Source organism: Lasiosphaeria miniovina, assembly GCF_030549165.1.
Source record: "Lasiosphaeria miniovina strain SMH2392-1A chromosome Unknown B0T26scaffold_3, whole genome shotgun sequence".
NCBI classification, from domain to species: Eukaryota; Fungi; Ascomycota; class Sordariomycetes; order Sordariales; family Lasiosphaeriaceae; genus Lasiosphaeria; species Lasiosphaeria miniovina.
In genome coordinates, this window is record NW_026848222.1 from 1,354,849 (window position 1) to 1,378,345 (window position 23,497).

General features: G+C 56.2%; 9 protein-coding genes across 9 annotated transcripts; 5 read left to right on the forward strand and 4 right to left on the reverse strand.

Annotated features, from left to right (window-relative positions):
* Positions 1-464: 464 nt before the first annotated feature.
* Positions 465-1,608, reverse strand: B0T26DRAFT_198011 (uncharacterized protein). The gene is made up of 2 exons (XM_060433729.1): positions 607-1,608; positions 465-552 (listed from the first exon to the last, which is right to left on the reverse strand). The coding sequence occupies exon 1, from the start codon at positions 1,487-1,489 to the stop codon at positions 611-613; it is 879 nt and encodes a 292-aa protein (XP_060297920.1). The 5' UTR covers positions 1,490-1,608; the 3' UTR covers positions 465-552; positions 607-610.
* Positions 1,609-1,774: 166 nt separating this feature from the next.
* Positions 1,775-3,400, forward strand: B0T26DRAFT_197958 (uncharacterized protein). Its single transcript, XM_060433727.1, has 3 exons — positions 1,775-2,130; positions 2,191-2,561; positions 2,670-3,400. The coding sequence occupies exons 1-3, from the start codon at positions 2,059-2,061 to the stop codon at positions 3,307-3,309; spliced, it is 1,083 nt and encodes a 360-aa protein (XP_060297921.1). The 5' UTR covers positions 1,775-2,058; the 3' UTR covers positions 3,310-3,400.
* Positions 3,401-4,752: 1,352 nt separating this feature from the next.
* B0T26DRAFT_643022 (cytochrome P450) lies at positions 4,753-6,653 on the forward strand (the record flags this gene model as incomplete). Its single annotated transcript, XM_060437499.1, has 4 exons — positions 4,753-4,878; positions 4,947-5,215; positions 5,307-5,537; positions 5,603-6,653. 4 exons carry the CDS (start codon positions 4,753-4,755, stop codon positions 6,651-6,653), a joined length of 1,677 nt encoding a protein of 558 aa, XP_060297922.1.
* Positions 6,654-6,770: 117 nt separating this feature from the next.
* On the reverse strand, positions 6,771-7,615 carry B0T26DRAFT_198016 (uncharacterized protein). Its single transcript, XM_060433730.1, has one exon. It carries the CDS (start codon positions 7,407-7,409, stop codon positions 6,888-6,890), a length of 522 nt encoding a protein of 173 aa, XP_060297923.1. The 5' UTR covers positions 7,410-7,615; the 3' UTR covers positions 6,771-6,887.
* A 768-nt stretch (positions 7,616-8,383) lies between these two features.
* Positions 8,384-9,015, forward strand: B0T26DRAFT_640486 (cutinase; the record flags this gene model as incomplete). Its single annotated transcript, XM_060437236.1, has 2 exons — positions 8,384-8,598; positions 8,667-9,015. Coding segments are annotated over 2 exons (564 nt in total), but the record flags the coding sequence as incomplete, so codon positions are not given.
* A 2,445-nt stretch (positions 9,016-11,460) lies between these two features.
* On the forward strand, positions 11,461-13,669 carry B0T26DRAFT_673758 (kinase-like domain-containing protein; the record flags this gene model as incomplete). The annotated part of the gene is made up of 4 exons (XM_060439636.1): positions 11,461-11,482; positions 11,633-11,770; positions 11,830-13,391; positions 13,463-13,669. The coding sequence occupies 4 exons, from the start codon at positions 11,461-11,463 to the stop codon at positions 13,667-13,669; spliced, it is 1,929 nt and encodes a 642-aa protein (XP_060297925.1).
* Positions 13,670-14,920: 1,251 nt separating this feature from the next.
* B0T26DRAFT_739329 (Phosphoglucose isomerase) lies at positions 14,921-16,681 on the forward strand (the record flags this gene model as incomplete). The annotated part of the gene is made up of 2 exons (XM_060443695.1): positions 14,921-15,438; positions 15,517-16,681. 2 exons carry the CDS (start codon positions 14,921-14,923, stop codon positions 16,679-16,681), a joined length of 1,683 nt encoding a protein of 560 aa, XP_060297926.1.
* An 891-nt stretch (positions 16,682-17,572) lies between these two features.
* On the reverse strand, positions 17,573-18,108 carry B0T26DRAFT_198139 (uncharacterized protein). The gene has a single exon (XM_060433731.1). The coding sequence runs from the start codon at positions 18,015-18,017 to the stop codon at positions 17,742-17,744; it is 276 nt and encodes a 91-aa protein (XP_060297927.1). The 5' UTR covers positions 18,018-18,108; the 3' UTR covers positions 17,573-17,741.
* A 92-nt stretch (positions 18,109-18,200) lies between these two features.
* Positions 18,201-21,492, reverse strand: B0T26DRAFT_673760 (uncharacterized protein; the record flags this gene model as incomplete). The annotated part of the gene is made up of 4 exons (XM_060439637.1): positions 18,201-19,528; positions 19,658-19,705; positions 19,766-20,980; positions 21,174-21,492. 4 exons carry the CDS (start codon positions 21,490-21,492, stop codon positions 18,201-18,203), a joined length of 2,910 nt encoding a protein of 969 aa, XP_060297928.1.
* Between the last annotated feature and the right edge of the window lie 2,005 nt (positions 21,493-23,497).

Sequence of the window (23,497 nt, forward strand, 5' to 3'; positions counted from 1 at the left end):
GACTCATGAGGTCTAGGGCCAGGTAACTTGAGCTAACTTGGTGCCAGGTAAACATGGAACTTGACCGAATACGCTTAGCACACCTCTGGGGCGGCAAGCTACCTTCTTTGCAGGAGCGTATTGAGCAAAATCGATGCTTAAATAGATGCGTCCCAAGAGGGCGGACCACCACTCGCTGCTGAAATGGCATGCCCTCCTTGCTCGCACCCCTGAGCAGGAGCTTTCTTTCCGTCCGATGGCCCCCCGTGTTGGCGCGGGAGTGTGGCACAGAACATCCGAGAGAAACCTGTTGCAACCTGCAGGAAAAGGTTGTTGGTTTGGCACCTTTTTTTGAGGGAGAGAAGAGACGGAACAAGTGAGGCGTAAACTGCATTCGGAACTTCCAGGGGCGCCAACACGCAACAGCCGCTGGGGCTCGAGCCAATGTGCCACAAAGTCAAAGCTGTCAAGTGCTCTCAGTGGCGCGCGTGCGTGCGTGCGTGCGCGGACGCCTCTTCGTCCAAACTCCAAGGCCAAGTCCAAAGTTGGTTGTTGACTGCTTCAATTTGCCGGCTCTCCTTCCATTAGCTCTACGCCCAGTTGGGCAAACCCGTTGTATGCACGTACGTAATTATGTGCAGAGACGCACACACATAATTGCATCCAATTGACGCACCTCGTGTTCGTTGGCAGCGGGAAGAACGCAGAAGACGCAAACGGTCGAGATGGTGGGAGGGGGCCGAAGCTGTGCCCCGGATTTTCCCAAACGAGAGGCAAGCCGAAGCCGATTCCCAGACCAACCGTGACATGGAAAAGACGATAGCAGCCAATCAAGCCAATCAGGGTCTCGCGTATCTCGACTTGGTAAGCGTGGGATCTGGGGCTGGGGCGGCGGCTTGAGTCTACTGTGTACGCGAGCTCCCGAGCTTGCCAGGCTACAGGGGGGCACGGGCACGATCCACCTGACAGAGATCGCGCAACGGCACGACGGCATGGACGACAGACGGATCGCAACACGCGCACTGCTGCTGCCATGTTGGGCGGGGCCGGCGGGGCTGTAACTGCCAGAAGTCGCCGGCCGATGTTTCCTGCTCGGGCTTGGGCCGCGCCTTCCATGGAGATGGATCGTGCTTTCCATGGAGATGGATCGATTGACTTTGCGATGTGGGATCGCTCCCGGCCGTTCTCGTTCCCTTTCTTTCCGTCTCTCTGAGATCTTGCAGCCTGGGACGAAAATGGCCGACGGCTCCTGCTCGATTCTTGCGCTGTCCTCTTTCTCGCTCTGCCTTCTCTCTCCCCCTCTCCCTGTGCCCCAGACTGCCAAGTTAACGGACGCCCTGTCTTGACAAGATCGTCGCACAGACAGATTGGATTCGGGTAGGCTCGAGACGTGCCTCTTTGACAATCCCGCCGGCTGGCGGCAAAGCACACACACCATTACCAATTCCCGGCGTCCCCCCGCCTGGCGGAGGCGGATGGTTGCCCGAGAACCCTCTCGCCTGGGGTCCATGGTTGGCTCGCCCGGCGTTGTTCGCTCTGGCTAGGCGTTGACGTTTGCGTTTGTCATGGGGACGAAACGAAGCCGGGCTGGGATGCGGTCCTCCCAGAAGCTGCCCGAGAGCTTCCGGTGCTGTCTGTAAGGGGCAGGACGCCATGGCGGACGCCCTCGTATTCCCACCCCCATCCAGTCTCGTGTTGTCTGTCATGTTCGACTGGTGCGAGTGTGACTGATGCCGAATCCGCGCCTGCATGAAGCATATCCTTCTTCTCCAGCCAAGGGCACCCGGCCCAGAAAGCCTTAAAGAAGCACGCGCCCCTCGTCTCTTGTTGTGTGCTGTTAGTTACCTCGTTTCTCTCGTTTTCCGGAGCTCTCTCAACAGGCCGTGTTTGCCGCAGTCACTCACTTTATTTCTTTTCTCCTTTCCGTCCCAGTGTTCACTTTGTCATTCGCTTTTGCTCTAGTCGTCCGTTTTAAACAACAACAACAACAACAACAACAACAACAACAACAACAACAGCAGCAGCAGCAGCAGCAGCAGCAGCAGCAGCAGCGGCAGCATCAACACCGTCATCATCACTATGCGTGGCGTCTCTCTCGCTCTGGGGGCCCTTGCCCTCGGCGTGGTAAATGCCTGGCAGTACCCATACTGTGTAAGTCAGCCAAGGGGAGGTCTGACTTATCCGACCTGCATATGCTGACAACAAGTCCAGGAGAACGACAACTGCTACAGGAACCTCATAGACGACCGCTTTGCTGCTGAAGCCAAGACCTGGTGCCCCAAGTTTCTCAAAGGGACTACGACTGCTGCGTCGGCTATCCCGACCAACTTCAACAACTGCGGCGGAAAGGTCTCGGCTGTCAGCTCTGCTTGCTCTTGCGTCACTTACTGGGACACTACCACGACGAAACCACCCGCGTCGACCACAAAGCTGCCGTCAACAACCTCCAAGCCAACGTCCAAGCCGACGTCCAAGCCGACGTCTCAACCAACCTCCAAGCCGACGTCCAAGCCAACGTCCAAGCCGACGTCCCAACCAACCTCCAAGCCAACGTCCAAGCCGACGTCTCAACCAACTTCCAAGCCAACGTCCAAGCCAACGTCCCAGCCAACCTCCAAGCCAACGTCCCAGCCAACCTCCAAGCCAACGTCCCAGCCAACCTCCAGGCCAACGTCCCAGCCAACCTCCAGGCCAACGTCTCAACCAACGTCCCAACCGACGTCCAAGCCAACTTCTAAGCCAACATCTACGCCGCCAGCCTCAACCTCCAAGCCGCCAGCATCAACGACGGGCAAGTCCACGACTAGCACCATCTTCACCACCACCACCAAGACAACCACGTCGTGCCCCGACTCCGTGACCAACTGTCCTCTGGACCAAGCCACCACTATCATTACAACCGAGGTCGTCGTCATTGGTACCACCGTCTGCCCAGAGTCCGAGACGCCGTCCGAGACACCGACCGTCCCTAAGTCTACGTCCGAGTGTTTAGATTCGGCGACAGAGACGCCCACCGGGCCCGGGTCCGGATCCGGCTCAGGGTCGGGGCCGGGGTCGGGGTCGCCGACAAAATCCGAGTCCGGGCCTGGGTCCCCAGCCGAATCGGAACCTGGGTCCCCGGCCGAAACACAGTCTGGACCCGAGTCAGGACCCGAGCCATCGACCCCGATCACGCCACCGGCCTCGACGACGTCGTTAGGGACAACCACGCGCTCTCCTCCCCCAACCAGCACCACTTCCAGGACATTTGTCACGGCGGGAGCTGGCCGCGTGGCGCACGGTGTCGAGATTGCTGCTGCCGCTGGTTTCCTTGCCGTTATGTTCTTGTAAAGAACTCGCTCATCAATGAGGGGGCCAGCTTTGAAGCTGCATCTTGAAAGAATTGAACAAGTTAGGGATGAGGAACCTTCCTGCTAGCAAGGTTACTTGCAGTTACCCATCGTTTTGTAATTAACCAGTAAGTTGTATATGGGTAATGATTGCTAATTTTAGATTCAATCAACATGTGAACCTAACTATATCCGAGGTGTATTATGATTTTGAATATGACACTATATTTCCTGCTCTCATCGTCCCTAATCTTCCAGGTACATGTGATGCATGCAGTGTAGTCTACACGCGTGAGATGATGGTTATAATAGGGGGACCTCTGATTTGAGACATTGACTAGGAAGAATGCAGAACACCAATGCCGTGAGATGGTTCCCGAGACCCCCAGTTCCAAATTAGTACAGATTACAATTGACCGTGTAATTAGTGACCATCTAGGAGTAGGTGATCATGTGTTACTCATTCCGTGCCTATCTCTCTATAGTCTCTAGCTACCTACCTGATTCGGCATTTTCCCAATAACATGGAGGCCAATCAATGTTGAGGTCGGGTATTAACTTCGGAAACTTTCACTTGGAGAACAATTGATGTCATACATTCAGAACATTCTCTTTTGTATGAAAACCATTTTTTTCTCAATACGCACCCTGCTGGACTTGTCTGGACAAGTTGATTGTAATTAGAATGCCATACTTAAGTTAGACACACAAATAAGACACCTTGAGTTTGGCTGCATTTTCACCGATTGTCCCGACGTTTGAGCCTATTCTAACAATATCTGAAAAGAATGCTGTGGTCTCCACAAGTTTGTAAACAATGGATGGTTGTCCTTTGACATTGACGAAGTCAAGCCGCGACGTTCAACGTTGGTCCCACGATATCGGGTTTGGCGCGATCCTACTGCCAAGTCCGAGTGGTCAGCGCGCGCGGTCTTTTTGTGCATATTCGCGGCCCGCGGCCTGTTCTAAACGGGGGGGAACGAGACTCCACTTCCAGGGGTCCAAGACAAAGTGTCCCTCGGCGAACGAACTATCATTGGGGCATTTGGTGCGTGTTGCAGTTCCAGGTACGCGGACCACCAAAAAAAAAGCCCACTTCCTGGCTGAGCTATCTTTATTAGAATTGCCGAATGAAAAGACGGAGGCTTGCCGGTAAGCTTGATAAGACAACGCTGCTGGTCGCCAACAAAAGGGAGGGCAGGCTCTCTTTTTTTTAACTTTTTCTTCTTCTTCTCATCGCTACTAAATGGACTAATCCCTAGGTAAGTAATGATTAGCCCCTCCCACCGGCCCTATTTTTCTTGTTACTCACTCATTATGAATTACTAGCAGCCGGCTTTATTGTGACCACGTTCGGCCTCTCACCAATCACGGTTTGAATCTCTCCTTGTCACCAAAGCCTTGGTAGACAGACCTCCGGCCTTGGCTGGGCGACATCGACATCATGTTCGTCGCCGTAGTTGCGCTCCGGGCGCTGTGGGCTCTCGCTCTTTCCGGCCTCGCCTACTTTTTCTTCCGGCTGCACCAAGTCCGCATGCGCACCCGCGAGCTCAGCACCAAGTATGGGGTCGTAAGTCTGGCGCCTGACCCTCCAACTAATCAGTTCGCCAATTATTGCTGACGTTGATTTTTGTCTAGCCCATCTTGCCGCATTCATACTTCTGGGGCCACCTGATCGTCATGGGCAAAGCCATGTCAAGGATCCCAGGGGACGCCAACGGCACTCTCCTGATGCACTTCCTGTTGAAGGACTTCCCAGAGTTTGAGGAGCACGGGGCCGTTTACATTGATTCGTGGCCCATCGTGCAGCCTCTGGTCTTTGTTTTCAATCCGGAAATGATATCCACCTTTACACAGATCCGGTCGCTCCCCAAGTCTCCCGACATGAGAGCCGAGTTTAGGCCCTGGTATGCACTCTCCTGTCCCCTTTCAGAGCACATGCGAGTAGGGGACGAGAGAGAGAGAGAGAGGAACTGACAGACGTGCGTGGTTATTCAGGACCAAGAATCTAGACCTCGTCACGCTCGAAGGGCCTGAGTGGAAGCGGTGGAGAAGCATCTTCAACCCCAGCTTCTCTAACAAGAATCTCACCTCGCTTGCTCCAGCCATGCTCAACGAGATTCGCATCTTCTCCGACAAGCTAAAGGCGGCGGCGCGGTCCGGCGAGACGGTGAAACTGATGGACCTAGCCATCGATCTGACAATAGACGTCATTGCCCTCAACATCTCGTCTGTTATTTCTAGCCAATAACACTCTGCCTTCCTAGCGGCCTTCTAATTAACAATTCAAACAGGGGAGACCGTCTGAACTGCCAGACGACGAGCCAGCCGCTGCAAAAAGCGCTCAACAACCAGATATGGTGGACCTGCCCGCGAAGCACGCCCGTCGAGATCTGCAAGATGCTGCACCCGCTGCGGTCGCTGTTCATATGGAACAACAACCGCACCATCAAGAACCACTTCGTTCCCATAATACAGCGGCTCATCAACGAGCAGGTCGGTAATAACAAGGGCGTCGGCGCCGCCGGCGAGACCAAGACGATCCTGGCGCTCGCCATCCAAGCCTACCTGGCGGAGCAGAAGGAGGCCGGCAACCCCATCACGTCGGCCAGCCAGATCGACAGCGCGTTCCTGGAGCGGCTGACCATGCACCTAGGCATGCTCATCTTCGCGGGCCACGACACGACGGCCACGACGCTGTGCTACACCGTGTACATGCTGTCCAAGCACCCGGAGGCACTAGCAGCGGTACGGGCCGAGCACACGGCCATACTCGGGGCAGACCCAGCAGCGGCCGAGGCGCGCATCGCAGCCAACCCGACGCTGCTCAACAGCTTGCCGCACACGGCGGCGGTCATCAAGGAGACGACGCGGCTGTTCCCGGCGGTCGGCGGCAGCGTGCGGGCCGGGCAGCCCGACTTCTGGCTCGTCGACGCCAAGACGGGCCAGCGCATGCCCACAGAGCACTGGGCGCTGCTCAGCGACCACCACACGACGCACCACCGCGAGAGCCTGTGGCCGCGGCCGCTCGACTTCATCCCGGAGCGGTTCCTCGTCCGCGACGGCGACGAGGCTAACCCGCTGCACCCGCACAAGAACGCGTACCGGCCGTTCGAGCTCGGCCCGCGCGGCTGCATCGGCCTCGAGCTCGTCCAGCTCGAGCTCAAGGCCATCCTGGCGCTGACGGCCCGCGAGATGGACTTTGAGGGCGCCTTCGCGCCCGGCTCGCCAGAGGTCCTCGGCCACCAGGCCTACCACGTCGGCGACATCGTGGCGCACCCCAAGGACGGCATGCCCATGCGCGTGAGGCTGCGGAAGGTAGGGGGGAGGGAGGTCAATATCTAGTTAGGTAATTCGTTTATGACGAATATATATAAACTCATCATCTGTTCCCCTCTAATCCGGATCCCAAACGTGCAAGCTTCCCTTCGCAACCAGCCCGGCATGGTATCTGTATCGGCATCTTCAAGATCTAGAATCATTCCTGGCTTGGGGGGAGGGGTGAGAAGGCAGCTGTGCCTGGACTCAGTCGGTAAGTAGCATCCAACACGTGAAATCGCTGGTTGGCTAGGGGGGCATTCACAAGCCAGAGAAGGATTGCCGAGACCACCCTCGACAAACCTGGTCAGGGTGGGAAACAGACACTACTGGACCCCTCGCTCTCGACATGGCTTGGCGACGTGAACTCTCAGCTGCAGCTGACGGGGATACTTGTTCGAGCTTCCCCGCCCCTCGCCAGGCAATCGGAACCACAACAAAGGCCGTTTCCAGACCTGGCGCCGGCAGCATCGGTGAGTGAGTATTGTGTTCCAGGTTTGTCTTCAACCAAGGCAAAGACCAGAACCCAAAACGCTGATTGAACGGCTGCCGCTCACAGCTTGTCTGTTCTGGAAGGCTAAGCTGGGCACCCAGCTGCGTTGCGTCCGACTGGAACCAAGGCCCAACAAAAGATGCGACGCGAGGACCGGAAACCATGGCGCCGTCCCGCTCCTCCGCCACGACAAAGCCAGCAGCCACGTCGGCGACGGCGGCAGTCCCGTACGCGCTACAGCTAACACTGACGGTACTCGAGCCGCTGCTGGCGGCCAACGGCGTATTCATGGCGGTGGCGGGCGGCGTGCACGAGCGGAGTGACGCGGGGCCTGATAACGGTCCGGGGCGAGAACCAGTTCCGGTTATGGTTGTGCATAGCGCTGGACGAGGCCGTGGTGCTGCGGCTGGTCGACGACCTGCGCGTGTGGCGTTTGTTATGTGCCGGCTAGCTCGTCTCGGACACCTTCTACTGGCACAGTGCCGCGGAGGTTGTTGGTGGTTGGGGCGCCTATCTCACTCTTGCGGATTTTACGGCGTTCGACTGGGCGTGTGCCGTCACTGCTGCGATCCCGCTGCTGGCGCGCCTGGCTATTGTGACTGGCGTCGGGTTGAATAGCAGCAGCAGTGCGGGAGTGACGAGTGTGGCTGCGAAGAAGAGGAGGTGAGGCGTGAGTCTCTCTCGTTTGGGGGTTGAGCCGAAATGTGGAAAGTTTGTTTTTTTGGCTGGTGGCAAGCATCACGAGCATCCGAGGCTGGGGTATCGTTTGTATCTAGCTGCCGCCTCTATGGACCTGGCTCAAGCTCTCTAGAAAGCCGGAGAATGATATCTTGTTGCAAGACGGCCGACGACGAGACAAGCCGCTGTGCACACCCGTGGAAATCTGTGTCTCAAGTGCCTGTTTTGTGTCTGCGCCGGCAACTACGGCTAGGACAGACTATACTCGCCCGGCGCCAGAACGAAAGCCTCATTCTTCGCTCTCCTGGGCCTGCTTCTGTCCCCAGTCACCAGCGCGACAGCAATCCCACGGCCAGCCAGCAGCAGCAGCAGCAACTCCCTCCATGCGCGAGGAAGCGCCGCCGCAGCAGCAGCAGCACGGCCCCCGGTCTCGTGGGCCAAGGTGCTGTACGGGATGGCCAAGTTCTGCCCCTTCAGCATCGTCGTCGACGGGGTCGGCGAGGCCATGCTCGCCATGAAGCGGCTGGTGGCGGCCGAGTTCGGCATAGAGACGACGCGGAATTCCGTGCTAGACGCGCGTCAGTAGTGCGCCGACGTGACCATCGTCTTCGCGCGCGGCACCAACGAGGCCGGCAATGTGGGCGGGCTGATCGGCCCCGAATTCTTTGATGCAGTGGCTCGGCGGCTCAAGAGCAACGCCAAGGGTACCGCCGGCGCTTTGCTAGCCGTCCAGGGCGTCGCCTACGAGGCGAAAACGGCGACGTATTTCCTCGGCGGCGACGCAGCGAGCAGCGTGAACATGTGAGATGCTCTCTAAACAAGACACGGGATGGTGTCTAGCCGTTGATTCCCCCTATACCCATGTCTAGAGCCGCTCTCGTGACACGGGCGCTCGCAAGCTGTCCCAGCACCAAGCTGGTCATGGCCGGATACAGCCAAGGCGCGCAGTTGGTCCACCGGGCGGCGGGGCTCCTACCGGCAGCGGCCGCGGCCGCGGCTAGGGTCGCCGCCGTCGTCACCTTTGGATCTCCGGCCCACGGAAAGCCAGTCCCTAGCACGCCGCCGTCCAGCCAGCTGTCCATCTGCCACGCCGGCGACAACATCTGCCGCGGCGGTAGTCACCTCCTCGCGCTGTCGCACTTTACCTATATCGAGGATGTCGCGCGGGCCGCCGGCTTTGTTGTTGCTCGTCTCTCTGAGCAGGCGCCCCCAGTGTAGAATCACCAGAAAGAGAAGAGGTTCATCTTGGTCCTGCAAATACCTCGAGATTCTGCTCCAAGGGAGGTGGTATTGTTATACGTTAAACTGCAAGTGGAAACTCACATCTCGTCAGGGTCGGTCGCCCGAAGAAGGGGTACTGGGTCGCTCTGAGGAGAATTTCAGGCCGGAATGGACGCCTCTCAATCCAGGAGTCGTACTAATTATTATAGCTGACAGAGGCCATGATCCATTTATTATTGCTGATCCTCTTCGACCCTACATGTTTTTAGGTTTGCCGGCCAATACCTTCTGAGGTCTCTCTTTGGTCTTCTCGTTCGTGTTGGCGCTGAAAGTGAAAGACAACATGGCACACTTCTTTGGAAGCTGTGCTCTTTTTGTATTGTAGAACGAAACCTGTAAAGGCCCTCGGCGCTTTGTTTCTTGCCTGAGCTTTGCTTCTCTTACAGAGACAGAACAAGGTATACGTAGCGTCGCGTGAGACAGTGCGAGGGGCAGTCGCAGGACGTCGCGGTGCCTACTATTGGCATTCTGGTCAAAGATCATGGTAATAGGCCAAAGCCCCATCTGTATCCCGTGTTGTGGTTTTAATGCTGTGGTGGTTCGCATGCAAACCGCGAAAAGCAAGCGACTATTGATGAGAGACATGGAGGGGCCCAGCCTTACAAATAAATCCCGAGGATAGGTACCCGACAAATACCTCGATCTGGGCCAGACCATCTGCCATAATTATAAATAAATTATTGCAAAATCAACAGCAAGTTTTCGGTTCGTATCTTCCTCTTCCTCCACAGTCGTCGAGCCTTGCGAAACTGTTGACTACATAGTGGTAGCTATTTATGGATGCGATCCTGGGCAACGAAACGCGACGACTAAGATTGAGAATTTGAGATGGTAACCCTGGGTTTTTGCAACATTACCTGCATCCCCGGTCAGCCCCTATTTATCGGACGCTCCGCCTCTCTCCCCGCTCCCCACGTTTTGGAAACCATTGGAGGGGGACTTCAGGGGCTGGCTTCGTTGAGCTGAGCGTCAAGGGCCGGGGAGGCGCGTCAATTTCTTTTCTTTTTTGCCGTGACGGAGGCTGTGCTCCAGATTGCGTGTGTATATGTATGTACATACACGGGGCTGATGTTGCAATATCCACAGAGCGGGCTGTATTTTTCCGCAATACATGTCGTCTTGGGACACGAAGAAGGGCTGGACGGGCTGATGATTGGAAATCGCCTGCATCGAGCTGGCGCATCAGAAAAGGAGAAGGGAGGGTGCAGTCGACCTCCAAGAGATGGCAGCGCTAATAATACAGGTAGGGCGGTATAGCGAATGGCGAAAAAAGCGAAGCCCGACAAGTTCGGCGATTTGTAATTCGAACGATATTGCCTCCATGAGTAGCAGTAGCCAGCCCTTTGGGCCTCGTAAATCGTAACGAGTCTTTCCGTCCCTTGCCTAGCTCCAACCTGTCGCTGAGCCGAGGTTGGGGCACGTATTACGGGCACGAGCTCGTCTGGACTCTGGAGTGCCAGAAATGAACACGTTCAGGAAAAGGGGAAGGAGAACCCGACATTTCGTCATCGCTCCTGTGCCTGTGGTACCTGCCCGCTTGCTAGTTTGTGTGATAACGGCGGTAACTTATCGCTACCACGGCGCCAATAGCCTGCTCGACAAAAGATTGACACGACAGCACAGATCGGATTATTACCCGTGCCTCTCCTTCGCCCTGCGGATAGTTGACCCATTCAAACCCCGACTGATCTTGATATGTGACTTGTAAAACTGACCTCCTGTTGCAACCTTGTAGAATCCAGATCGCTACCACATGCGCCTCGGGCTCCTAATACTGTGTACTTACCTATCAATCCTATCTTACAATTACATGGAATAACCCGACATTCCGTACTTAAACGGATAATTCTATAGCATTAGTAGCCGTACTTCGTATTCGTACATACAGCACTTATAAACATACAGTGCAAGTGGTAAATAACTTATCTCCTAGGGAAAGCGCCTAACCATTTGGTCGTCCAGACATGCCTATCGCCATCCCAGGGGCACAGATTTTAAGTCTTCTCCGGGGGGGCGGGTTCCGGGTTCTGCTGTCTTCGCTGCTGACCGCATTTGCGGGGCCCTGCTACATTAGGTGCTTCGATTAACAACCCCCGCCTCCGCCAGGGCCCCTCATTGGTCTTGACCACAACCTTGGGGCGCCCGATTTACCACACCCACCTCCGCAGCCCATTGCCGCACGTCGTCGCCCCTCGACTCGACCTTGGAATCCGACACAGCAACTTGACGGCTGGCTGTCTATCTCTTGACACCGCCATCGTTCTCCCATATCCTATAACCTCAGCTTGATAGTTCGCCGACGCGTATTTGGCATCGTACCACCCTATTTTGTCGTCGCTAGCATTGCCATTCCCCGGGCCGGCTCACACGTCACCTTCCAAAATGTCCTGGAAACTAACCAAGAGTATGTCGCCATCATTTGTCTTCCGTGGCCGCTCCAGCACGTGCGCCCACGGTGGCACGCTTCGCCTCCCGATTACCGTGTCCTTGAAACTACCTCGAGTGAATAAACATGCCAACCAAGATAGATGATGCTGACGCGTCGTCGTTCCAGAATTGAAAGAGACTCATCTGGGTCCTCTGGCCAACACATTCTCCCGCACCCCGGCAACGCCCCCCCTTTCAGAGAAAGAAGACAAAAGCCCCTCGGCCCTTCCTCAAACACCGAGTCCTACAAATGAGAGCACCATAGGTACGTCGCTCGCGTGCAATTTTGGAATTCAGAGAGTACAGCCTAACCCCCCTTTCCAGCGGCCTCGGAAGACCTCACGCAGGCACCGGTTATCGAGCCCCCAAAGCCCGGCATCCTTGTCGTTACGCTACACGAGGGCCAAGGCTTCTCCCTACCAGAGCAACATCGGGACTCGTTCGGCTCTTCCCACCCTGGCAACTCGTTATCGACCGGAAATACACTCAGCAGCGTGGCCGGCTCCATCCGGCCGGCATCGTCGTCACGCGGGTTAGGCTTCATGAATGGCGGCCGACCTCAGACGTCATCGGGCGGCTTCAGCGGAATTCCGACAAACCACGGCCGAATCTCGGCCAAGTACATGCCGTATGCCTTGCTCGATTTTGACAAGGTCCAAGTCTTTGTCAACTCAGTCGAAGGCAACCCCGAGAACCCGCTGTGGGCTGGATCCAACACGCAGTACAAGTTCGACGTGTCGAGAGTGACGGAGTTAGCTGTACATTTATATATCCGGAACCCCAATGCGGCCCCCGGCTCTGGCCGGAGCCAGGACATTTTCCTCGGCGTCGCCCGGATCAACCCCAGGTTCGAGGAGAGGCAGCAATACGTCGAGGATCCCAAGGCCAGCAGAAAGGACCGCGAAAAGGCGGCGGCGGAGTTTGCGAACCGCGAGCGCTCTCTCGGACAAAGCGGCTTGGAATGGGTAGAGGTCCAGTATGGTACAGGAAAGCTCAAGATCGGTGTTGAGTACGTGGAGAACCGCGCTGGCAAGCTCAAGATCGAAGACTTCGAGCTCCTCAAAGTCGTGGGCAAAGGCAGCTTCGGCAAGGTTATGCAGGTGCGGAAGAAGGACACAAACCGTATCTACGCGCTCAAGACGATCCGAAAGGCCCACATCATCTCGAGATCCGAAGTCGCGCATACGCTGGCCGAGCGTTCGGTCCTCGCCCAGATCAACAACCCCTTCATCGTCCCACTAAAGTTCACATTCCAGAGCCCCGAGAAGCTGTACTTTGTCCTGGCATTTGTGAACGGCGGCGAGCTCTTCCACCACTTGCAGAAAGAGCAGCGCTTCGATGTTAACCGCAGCCGATTCTACACCGCCGAGCTGCTCTGTGCTCTCGAGTGTCTCCACGGCTTCAACGTTATTTACCGCGACCTGAAGCCCGAAAACATTCTTCTAGACTACCAAGGTCATATTGCCCTGTGCGACTTTGGCCTGTGCAAGTTGGACATGAAGGACGAGGACCGTACCAACACGTTCTGCGGGACGCCCGAGTACCTCGCCCCCGAGTTGTTGATGGGCAACGGCTACAACAAGACGGTCGACTGGTGGACTCTCGGTGTGCTTCTGTATGAGATGTTGACGGGACTGCCACCGTTTTACGACGAGAACACCAACGAGATGTACCGGAAGATTCTCAGCGAGCCCCTGCACTTCCCCGGACCCGAGATTGTGCCGCCTGCGGCCAAGGACCTCTTGACCAAGCTGCTGAACCGCGACCCTCAGCAGCGGCTGGGGGCCAATGGATCGGCCGAGATCAAAGCACACCCCTTCTTCCACGCCATAGATTGGCGCAAGCTTTTACAGCGGAAGTACGAGCCTCAGTTTAAGCCCAATGTGGTATGTAGCCGATCCGCGTCTGTTGCAGGTTATGCTCTCCGAAATAACCTACTGACCCTTTTCCTGCTTAGGTTGATGCGCTTGACACGGCCAACTTTGACCCCGAGTTTACGTCGGAGCCGCCACAAGATTCCTACGTCGACGGAGATGTTCTCTCTGAGACGATGCAGAACCAGTTCACTGGCTTCAGCTACAATCGTCCAATTGCCGGCCTAGGAGACGCTGGCGGCAGTGTCAAGGACCCTTCTTTCGTTGGCAGTATCCAGGACCGCAGATAAACGGAGCCCGGTGGTAGTGGTCAATGACGAGAAATCGGTTTAGGCGCGAGATCTATGCCAGAGAATCGCACATGGTCGATATATCCAAGCATTCTCGGCGCCCTAGTGCCTCGCGGATGTGCTTGTGAACGTGGAGGATGGTGTATGGGGACAGATGGAGAAAAGCGGAAGCGGGGGTCCCCGATAAAGAGTCTTTACTGAAGGAGCCTTGATCCTGGGGCTGGGATGAAAGTGCCTTGAACAAGGCTCGGACCGTGCCGCTTATTTACGGCGTCTACGTTTCGCATTTGGAGTTTGGCATGATCACGAGGGACTTTTTTTTGGTACTTGTGTTTCTGTTTATTTTTCTTTTCGGCTGAAGACGGTGTAGAACATGCTCCTCAGCCTGGGACGAGGAGACTAAGCCAGACCAACAATCCAGACATTCCAACGCTCCCGGCTGGCCTGTCTGGCCATGCTGTGTCGGTTGCTGTGATCAAGGAGTGCGAAAGCAGGATTGGGCTCACAGAGAAGTCTCCCGACCAAGAGGCAAACCCTCCTATTCCTTGCCAGCGGGCGTTATTGGGGCCCTAGCTAATGATGCAGTTGGATGAACCGGTGGCAGAGTTACACTAACAAACCAAGTTAATGGCAGTGGAACACAGGCACATTAATAACTCGCGCGTCTGGGCAATGCGAGTTGGATAAATCGGAGGGTGAGGACGTGAGGGTGAGGGTGACGATGAGGGGTTGGACCGGGTGGGGTGAATGAAACAGAAGCTCCGGCAGCGGGGCCAAGCTAGGTGACGTGGGGTGACATTTCGTCCTTACTGAGCACCACTAACTTCGAATCGAAGAGCCCAGAACTCAAACCCCCTCACTCTCCTTTGGCACTGTCCTCGTCCCTTCTATCGAGGACTTCCAGGTTGTATTATACTCCTAGGTCAACCCAACAGCTCTGGTAAGCGTGCGCTTTTTCCGTTCTTTCTTGGCTTAAGATTTGAAACCAACAGGGAAATCCTACCTAGCGGCGCCGCCGGTTCATTGACAAACTGAATGCTCCATTGCGGGGCAACACGAGTTCCCGCATCATCACCCCACCTCCGTTACTCCGATCGCAGGACTCTACACACACAGTTCCGACCTGAAGTTCTCTCGCTCAACTAATACGTACTCGTTCTTCTGTAGCGTTCAGTTATATTGCGTGGATATCCCCCTAAGCTTCTCCCAAAACCACACGAAACCCACAGCCACAGCTCCAGCCCGACGAAAATGGCCCCGGCAACAAGTCTTGCGGCGTGGTCCGACCTCCAGGCGCATCATGACACCGTCGGCAAGTCGATTGTGCTCAAGGAGGCCTTCAAGTCCGACCCGGAGCGCTTCCAGAAGCTGTCTCGCACCTTCACGCTCCCCGGCAGCATCGCTAGCGGCCCGAGCGGCACCGAGATCCTGTTCGACTTCAGCAAAAACCTCGTCACCGAGGAGACGCTCGACAAGCTCGTCAAGCTCGCCCAGGAGGCGGGCGTCGAGAAGAAGCGCGATGCCATGTTTGCCGGCGAGAAAATCAACTTCACCGAGGACCGCGCCGTCTACCACGCCGCCCTGCGCAATGTCGAGAACGTCGAGATGAGGGTCGAGGGCGTCGACGTCATGAACACAGCTGGCGGTGTCAACGAGGTGCTCCAACACATGAAGGTCTTCTCCGAGCAGGTCCGCAGCGGCGATTGGAAGGGCTTCACGGGCAAGAAGCTCACCACCATTATCAACGTCGGTATTGGCGGCTCCGATCTGTAAGTTTTACCACCCCCCCCCTTGGTAGTCTGGTTAGTGGTATATGGACCCCTTCTGACTCTCTGGTTGGTGGATAGCGGTCCCGTCATGGTCACCGAAGCTCTCAAGCACTATGGCGCCAAGGACATGACGCTGCACTTTGTCTCCAACATTGACGGAACCCACATCGCCGAGGCACTGTCCAGCGCGGACCCCGAGACGGCGCTGTTCCTGATCGCGTCCAAGACCTTCACCACGGCCGAGACGACGACCAACGCGAACACGGCCAAGAAGTGGTTCTTGGAGAAGACGGGTGGCAAGGGAGACATTGCTAAGCACTTCGTTGCTCTGTCGACCAACGAGGCCGAGGTGACCAAATTCGGCATTGACGCCAAGAACATGTTTGGCTTCGAGAGCTGGGTTGGCGGTCGCTACTCGGTCTGGAGCGCCATCGGTCTCAGCGTCGCCCTGTATGTTGGTTACGACAACTTCCACAAGTTCCTGGCTGGCGCGCACGCCATGGACAACCACTTCCGCAGCACCCCGCTCAAGGAGAACATCCCCCTCCTCGGCGGCCTGCTCAGTGTATGGTACTCCAACTTCTACAACGCCCAGACACACCTGGTGGCCCCCTTTGACCAGTACCTGCACCGCTTCCCTGCCTACCTGCAACAGCTGTCGATGGAGTCCAACGGAAAGACGGTCACATCTGACGGGTCCCCGGCTAAGTACACGACGGGTCCCATTGTGTTCGGCGAGCCTTGCACCAACGCGCAGCACTCTTTCTTCCAGCTCGTACACCAGGGCACCAAGCTGATCCCGACCGACTTCATCCTCGCCGCCAAGTCGCACAATCCCGTCTCGGACAACCTGCACCAGAAGATGCTGGCGTCCAACTACCTGGCGCAGGCCGAGGCGCTCATGGTGGGCAAGACCGCCGACGAGGTCCGCGCCGAGGGCAACGTGCCCGAGAACCTTGTCCCGCACAAGGTGTTCCTGGGCAACCGACCCACAACGAGCATCCTCGTCAGCGGCCACATCGGCCCTGCCGAGCTGGGCGCGCTCATCGTCTACTACGAGCACCTCACATTCACCGAGGGCGCCATCTGGGACATCAATAGCTTCGACCAGTGGGGCGTCGAGCTCGGCAAGGTCCTCGCCAAGAAGATCCTCAAGGAGATTGACGAGCCGGGCGCCGTCTCGGGGCACGACGCCTCGACCGGCGGGCTGCTAGGCGCGTTCAAGAAGTATTCTAATCTGTAAAGCCGGGGCGGCCGAAATGAGTTTGTCTCTCTCTCTATCCCTATCCTGTTGTAATTGATGATCATCCTTCATTGTGACCACGATCCCTGGATACTGCTGCTTCTGTTGCTTTGTTTGGAGCTGTTGCTGCTGTTGTTGCCGGTGTAGCGGAATGTTCATGTTTATCCTAGGGCTAGTATCGAGTAGATAGCAGAGCTTAGAATTCACTCTTATTATATTAGAACTCCTCGCCTGGGCAGTCGATGCTCTCAGTTGCCATGACATCATGATCACTTTTTTGGCCTTTTGAACTGAAATGGCCATGAGGTGTAACTAGTTTTAGTCTCTGCCCTGTAAGCCAGAGACGGCCAGTGAAGTGTAATGATATACCTAATACTTTTAGTTTCTTACGCGTACATGTTTGCCGAAAACCTTGGTCTGGCCAAAACCCTTTTACAAACTTCGATGACGACTCCTCGCACGAATTGTCCACCAGTCCACACACACCAAAAGAAAAAAGAAAAAAAAAACCACAGAGCTCCGCTACAAATGCACTCAACAAGGAGTCAGCGAGGGAAACTGACTGGACAACATAACGTACGGCGGTCTCAGAACTTCCTTTGCTTTTATTCATTTAAACATCGTAACCATGGCAATCGGCGAGTCAGTCAGTCACGCAACAGCCAGCGGGTGACAACTGCATTGACTGGCTCGATCATCGGCGATTATACTTCGAGGAATTAGAAGAAAACAGAAGTCTTTACAATGCCTCTGACGCTACCTTCCTGCCGTTGAAACGGTACACAATCCTCGCAGGGAGCTAAAGTAGGTAGGTAATCACGGTGTCAATTTCACTCCCCTTTTCTTTACTTTTTGGGCGCCTGATCCAATACATCTGGCCTCTCAACTGGTGGCAGCCAACCTCTGGCACCGAGCATCGATGAACCAGGGAAACGAAATATCAATCTGCCTCGCCCATTCCCATGATTAGAGTCAAACCACAGTCCCTCAAACTCCTCCCGAGACCCAAATAGGGCAAAACAGGAGAGAGAAAGAATCCCATAACAACCTTGCCCGACTTTTAGTAGAAAACAAGACAAGAAAACCCAAGGAAAGTCACGTAAAAATAAAAATAAAAAGACTGGAAGGCTGGATCCCTTTTGCGAACTGCCAGTTGCGGTTTACTGCAAAAGGTAGTATGGTCGGTCTTTCTTTCCATTGCCGTGCCTTGCCTAGCAACTACCACCACCAATGCTGACCTGACCTCACGAAAGAAAATAATATGAATGAGTAATTCCCTGCCGTTCCATGCTCGGGCCCCAACAAAAGTCGAGAGGAAACTATAACACACAAACATCCCAATGTCTGACGCCGTGATCGGAAAAAAAAATCGTACACAGATAAAGGCGAGGAGAGAGAGATGATCCCCTTCACAATTCACCTAAAGGACTTTTTTTTTAGTTTCGCGGTATAGGTGACTCATACTCGACGATTCTTCCCTTGACTCCGCAGTTCTAGGGGAGCCCCAAGCTTCCAACCCCTAGTGTTGTCCATTGTTGTAGTTGTTTCCCCAGCCACGAGGGGGGTTGCCGTAATAGCTTGCGAAGCCCTGCCCTCCGTAACCACCGTAGCTGTTCTGGTGTGTCTGCGCTCCAGTGGCGCTGACGCTGTATCCGGCAGCACCGGACTGGTTGCCGTGAAGGGCATGTCCTGGCAGCTGGCTTGGGTAGCCACCATATGCACCAACTCCTCCAAGCCCCTGCTGGTTGGACTGCGGGGGCGGTAGACCGGTTTGAGAGGGCCCGTTGTTGGCAGCTGAACCAGGACGAACAGCATTGGCGAGCGAAGGGCTCGGTCCGCCGGCGACCTTGGCATCTCCGAATGGCTTCAGGTCGTCGGCTGCTGACGGAACACCGCCAGGCTGAGAGCCTGCCGCAGCGAAAGACTGTCCGGCCTGCGACTGGTAGGCAGAGGCACCGCGTCCGAAAGCGTCATGCATCCCGGAAAATCCGCCGGCGCCGAGAGTCGGCTGCTGGGCTGACTGGGCCGTTGCTACACGTCCATACTCGCCCAGTCCAGCGCTGACGCCGCCATCTCGGTGAAGGGTAGTTTGGCTGAAGCCCGCAGCGGGTGAGGCCCCATAACCATGGGGTCCCTGGGGGGAAACACCGTACTGGTTCGGCTGGTATCCCAGACCGCCCTTGCCATAGGGTTGACCATAAGCACTCTGGTTGTAACTGGTGCCCTGGTTGGCCTGGTAGCCCATAAACGTCGAGTAGTACGGGCTGTTGTAATAGGGGTGAGAATTATAGGGGTACTCGTGGAGTTGCTGCTGGCCATGAGGCTGAGCCTGGTTGGCCTGGCCCTGAGTCGTCGCCTGGGTTGGCGTTGGGGCACCGCCGACCTGTGCCTCGGTCGCACCCGAGCCAAAGCGCGATTGGCCATGCTGGGCGCCGCTCTGGGGGTACTGGCTCAAATTGTCGGCCTGGGGCGCGGTATACCCGCTGAAAGACCGCTGGCCCTGCGATGGCAGACCCTCTTGCTGTCCCTGGGCCCCCTGTTGTTGGGCAAAGTTTTGGTTATAATAGTTGTTATACGCGTTCCGGTTTTGCGGATCGGCCGTGTAGTACGAGGTGTATTCGCTTGGGGCCGAGCTGAAGGCGCCGCCAGGTTGCTGCTGGACCTGCGGTTGCACAGCCTGTCCCTGGCTCGGGAAGCCAGTCTCGAACTGGTGCTGGGCGGCCGGAGCCTGCTGCTGCTGACTGAAGCTATCGAAGGGTTTTGACGTAGGGAACGATGCAGGCTCCTGGGGAGTGGGCTGGCCAAAACGACCGAACTGGCCATTCTGAGGGGCAGACGGCTGTGGAGCTGCTGTACGTTGTCTGGTCAGTTCCTCGCGCGAACAAATCAAAGTGAAGGCTCGAGGGGGTAACGCTCGGGGGGTTGGTGCTTGGGGGGTTAATGCTCGGGGTGTTAAGACTTGGGGGGGCAACACACCCTGCGGGGCAACCGGGATGTTATTCTGAGGAGTGGGTGTGGTAGCGGCTGCAGCAAGATCAGCAAAACGAGCCCAGTCACGAGCAGATGGATAGTGGTAATCATTACCAGCAGGACCGGTGGGGGGGAGTGAAGAGACGGGCTTTTGAGCCGAGAAAGCCTCTGGGACCGGGGCGGGAGCCGCAGGGGGGAGCGACGTTCGCGGATGGGCAACTGGGGAATCCTCTGGAGGCTGGGGGCGAGTCTCTGGCTCCTCCCGATCGCCGTCAATATCCTCGTCAATCGGACCGTTGAGACTAAATGCGCCAAATTGAACAGCGGCGCGATCGACCTGGTCGCGATTTCCGGGCATGCGAACAGGTTCCAGCTGATCGAGAATACGACGGGGGAAGTTGGGTGTGCGGTTTGCCGCTCGGTCCGTTGCCTTGCTGGCGGTCGCGGCGAAACCACTGGCGGGAATACGCGAAGCCTGCTGATGTTGGTGTTGCGAAGCCGAAATGGGTGTGGCGGTAGAGCTGGGCGCCGGGGCGCGGGGGTCCCAAGAATCAGCAGCTTCACTTGCAGAAGTCTCTGTCTTGGGAGGGTGGGAATTGTCGGGAACTTGTTCGAGATTGGCCTCTGTGAGCTGATCCTTCGGTGCGAGAATCACGTCGGGAATAACTACTGCGGGAAGCTCAGTTGGAGGAGCAGGAGTTGGCTCTTTGGGAGCCTCGGGCACTGGTTCCTCGGCAGCCGCGGGTGGCTCAGCATCAAGCTCAACTGGCTCGGGAACAGACACGGGTTCAGTAACAGGCTCTGAAGGCTTAGAGACGGGAGCTTCCTTCGGTTTCGGGGCCGGCTTCGGGGCAGTCGATTGTCTCAACATGCTAGCCCATGTCTTTTGAGTACCCTCGGGGATGACACTGGCCTTAGGAGTGGCAACGGGCGCGACAGAAACTGGAGCGACAGCAGAAGCAGTCTCTGCTTGTGTCGCAGGCGTCTCCCAAGTCGCGGTCGAATCGCCACATGGAGCCGCCTCGTCGGCAACTTTGGGAGCGTCCCACTCCGGAGCGTCTTTAGTAGGGACAGATAGAGGTACGGTTTCAGCATTGCGAGTGCCATTGGTTGCGGCGTGGGTCGATTTACCACGGCCGCCACCACGGCCACCGCGCTCGGTAGCTCTGCCGCGACCGCGACCTGCCTCTGCACCCAGGCGTCCGCCTCGAGTTGTTCGCGCAGCTCCTGGAGCGACGTCGCCAGTGGTGGTGGTAAACGTGTCGCCCTTCCCTTTGGTTCGAGTGCGCTCCTTCTTCGACTTGGAGACCTCGCCCCATTTGGAGGTTCCTAGAACGAAAGGTTAGTGAGCAGACTGGAGAAACGGGAGGACTGGAGGAGGATGATTGGCAAATGGCAGGCAATGCGAGTGTGGGCGCGCTAGCTTGAGGAGCACTTTTGGGAGTAATCGCGATGCAGAAGAGCTGCAATTCGAACACGGGCACGAAGGGGCACAGCAGGGTCGGTCAGTCAGTCAGCTTACCTGAAGAGATGCGGGTGGCTGTCTCGAGTTCATCGCCATCTGTATCCTGTAGAACATAGAGAATGTCGAGTGCAGACCACTCTGGGAACATTTCCTCGAAGAAGGCGAGCTTGTCGCCGTATTTCGCCTTGAGCTCTGCAACCTCGCCCTCGTCCTCTAGGGTGGGCATCGCCGAGTCTGCGTCGTGCTTGGCCTCGCTATTGGCAGGCGACTGGCGGCTGACGGCGCGCCCTCCTCCCCGGGTCGAGAATCCACCGCCACGGCCGCGACCAGAGCCTCTGCCGCGCGAGGCAGCTGGTCTTGAGACGACCTCAGACATTGCTGAGATTGTGGGTCAGAATCGGTCAAAAGAAGCTAGTGATCGATGAGTCGCGTCGGCGGCAACCAAAACGGTGACTGACAGTGGCAGAGGGATCGACGACAAAGGTTCACGGAATGGAAAAGAGATGTGTTCCGTGGGTGCACGGCGAATCGAATGCGACCCGACAGATGGATCGAGGCAGTGTGTGGTGGTGGATGGTGAATGGAATGTGAAGGGGAGGCGAGGCAAGAAGGGAGGTTCGGATTTCGACGATTCAGAATTGGCCCGCTGAGAAAAAGAGTGTAGGAGGCCACACTGCAATCCAAATCCGCCTGAGCCACCCGCTGTGGGCTTGCACCGCACCAGCGTGACACCCGCTGAATTGCGCCCGACAGCCTTGGCTAATTTTTTATGGGGCACACCGCTCGTTTTTGCACAAGGTTTCCATTCAAGTTTGCATGGAAGCTTTTAGGTGCCCAGCTCAGATGTTTGAGTTGTTGTCCCAGCCTTCTCACCCCCGACCTAGGTAAGGTAGGTACCGCAATAGTCACAGGGCGTATCCATATGCCGTCCTCTAACAAAAGAACCGAGAGAGGGAATTGGAACTGTCGTCCTAACCTACCTGAACCATTAGGCAGGTAGGTCCCTTTGACGCCCACTCCCCCGGGCCGGCCTCGTAGCACGGCTCCGTTCCCGTCTTTCAACTCGCACTCACTTTCATGTCAGCCCGGTTGCAGGTAATTGTTGCATGATTATCCATGCCATATGGAAACTTTCTCCACTAGAAACCGTACACAGGACGAAAAGTATTCCAGCCCAGACAAAGCTTGATTTCAATCTTGGGAGAATGGAAAAGCTATATATGATAGTTTCTGCCCGCAACGGCTGTCCATCTTGTGTGGGTACTAAGTTGGGATGGGCAATTGGCATTTTGCCACTGTCTCGGACTCGACAATTGAGAGTGGACGTCCGGAGTGGTTGAATTGAGGAGCTGACCTCTTGCGATCCCGTCTTGGGCGTCTCTCAGTCTCCTGGCGGGCGAGGCACCTGACAATCTGTAAGCCCCAGGTGGGGAAGAAAGTGCGACACGGCAAAGAGGCAAAGCCCCAACCTCGCGGCAGCATCCTGCGAATGTGGTTGGCTGGCGCTCGTCGCGACGCCCTGTGAACTGGGCCGCGTGCTCAGTGTCCATGCGTGCCCATGCAATCCGCCCACTGCAGCAAAGGACGCTAAAACAAAGCGACGTCAGGGTTGTCAGGCACCGGTCCAGGAGACGGGAGACGGGAGACTCGAGAGCGACAACGGGGCCACTGCAAATCCTCTCCGCTAAGGGTACGTAATCCGCAATGCCACTTCACTCAGTTGGATTTAAGGTCCATCACGTGATACTCAGATCACAGACCCTCGGGGTCTCGAAAAAAAATGGGACGAGGGTCGAGACTGCCAGTGGTGAGCTTCGAAGTTTTACGTCTGATAAGTGATCAACTAATAGCGGGGCCTTGGTAGTTGGTGTTGGTGCGAACCGCTCACAGCATATCGCCTTCCGGGCAGCTCCCTTCGCTATCAAGTTTCTTCTCTGAGTGAGCGAGTGGCAGACCCAAAGCCACATCACATCTTCCCTGCAGATGCCCGTTTCATTCGTCAAAAACATTCTCTCTCCGTCCACGTACAGCTCCGTGCCTCACTTAGGTAACAATCATTATTCGAGAATTAGATTGTAGTCCCGACTATAGAACCTCGATACCATAGTAGTTGGACAGTACAGATATATCTAAGACGTCCTAGTCATCTTACCGCTTCCGGAAGGCCTGTGGCGTGAGTATTCGTACATAGCAAGGTACCTGGCAACAAGCAAACATATTCGGCCTAATTTACTGAATGTCATACTCCGTACGGGTACACCATTTCAACAGCAGGGCCCCAATCGCCAAAAAAAAAATCCGGGGTGTCTAGAGGCTGTTGGCTGACTCCCTCATGGCTCCTAATCATGGCCGCAGTCGCAGTTAAAGACAATGAAGCACGA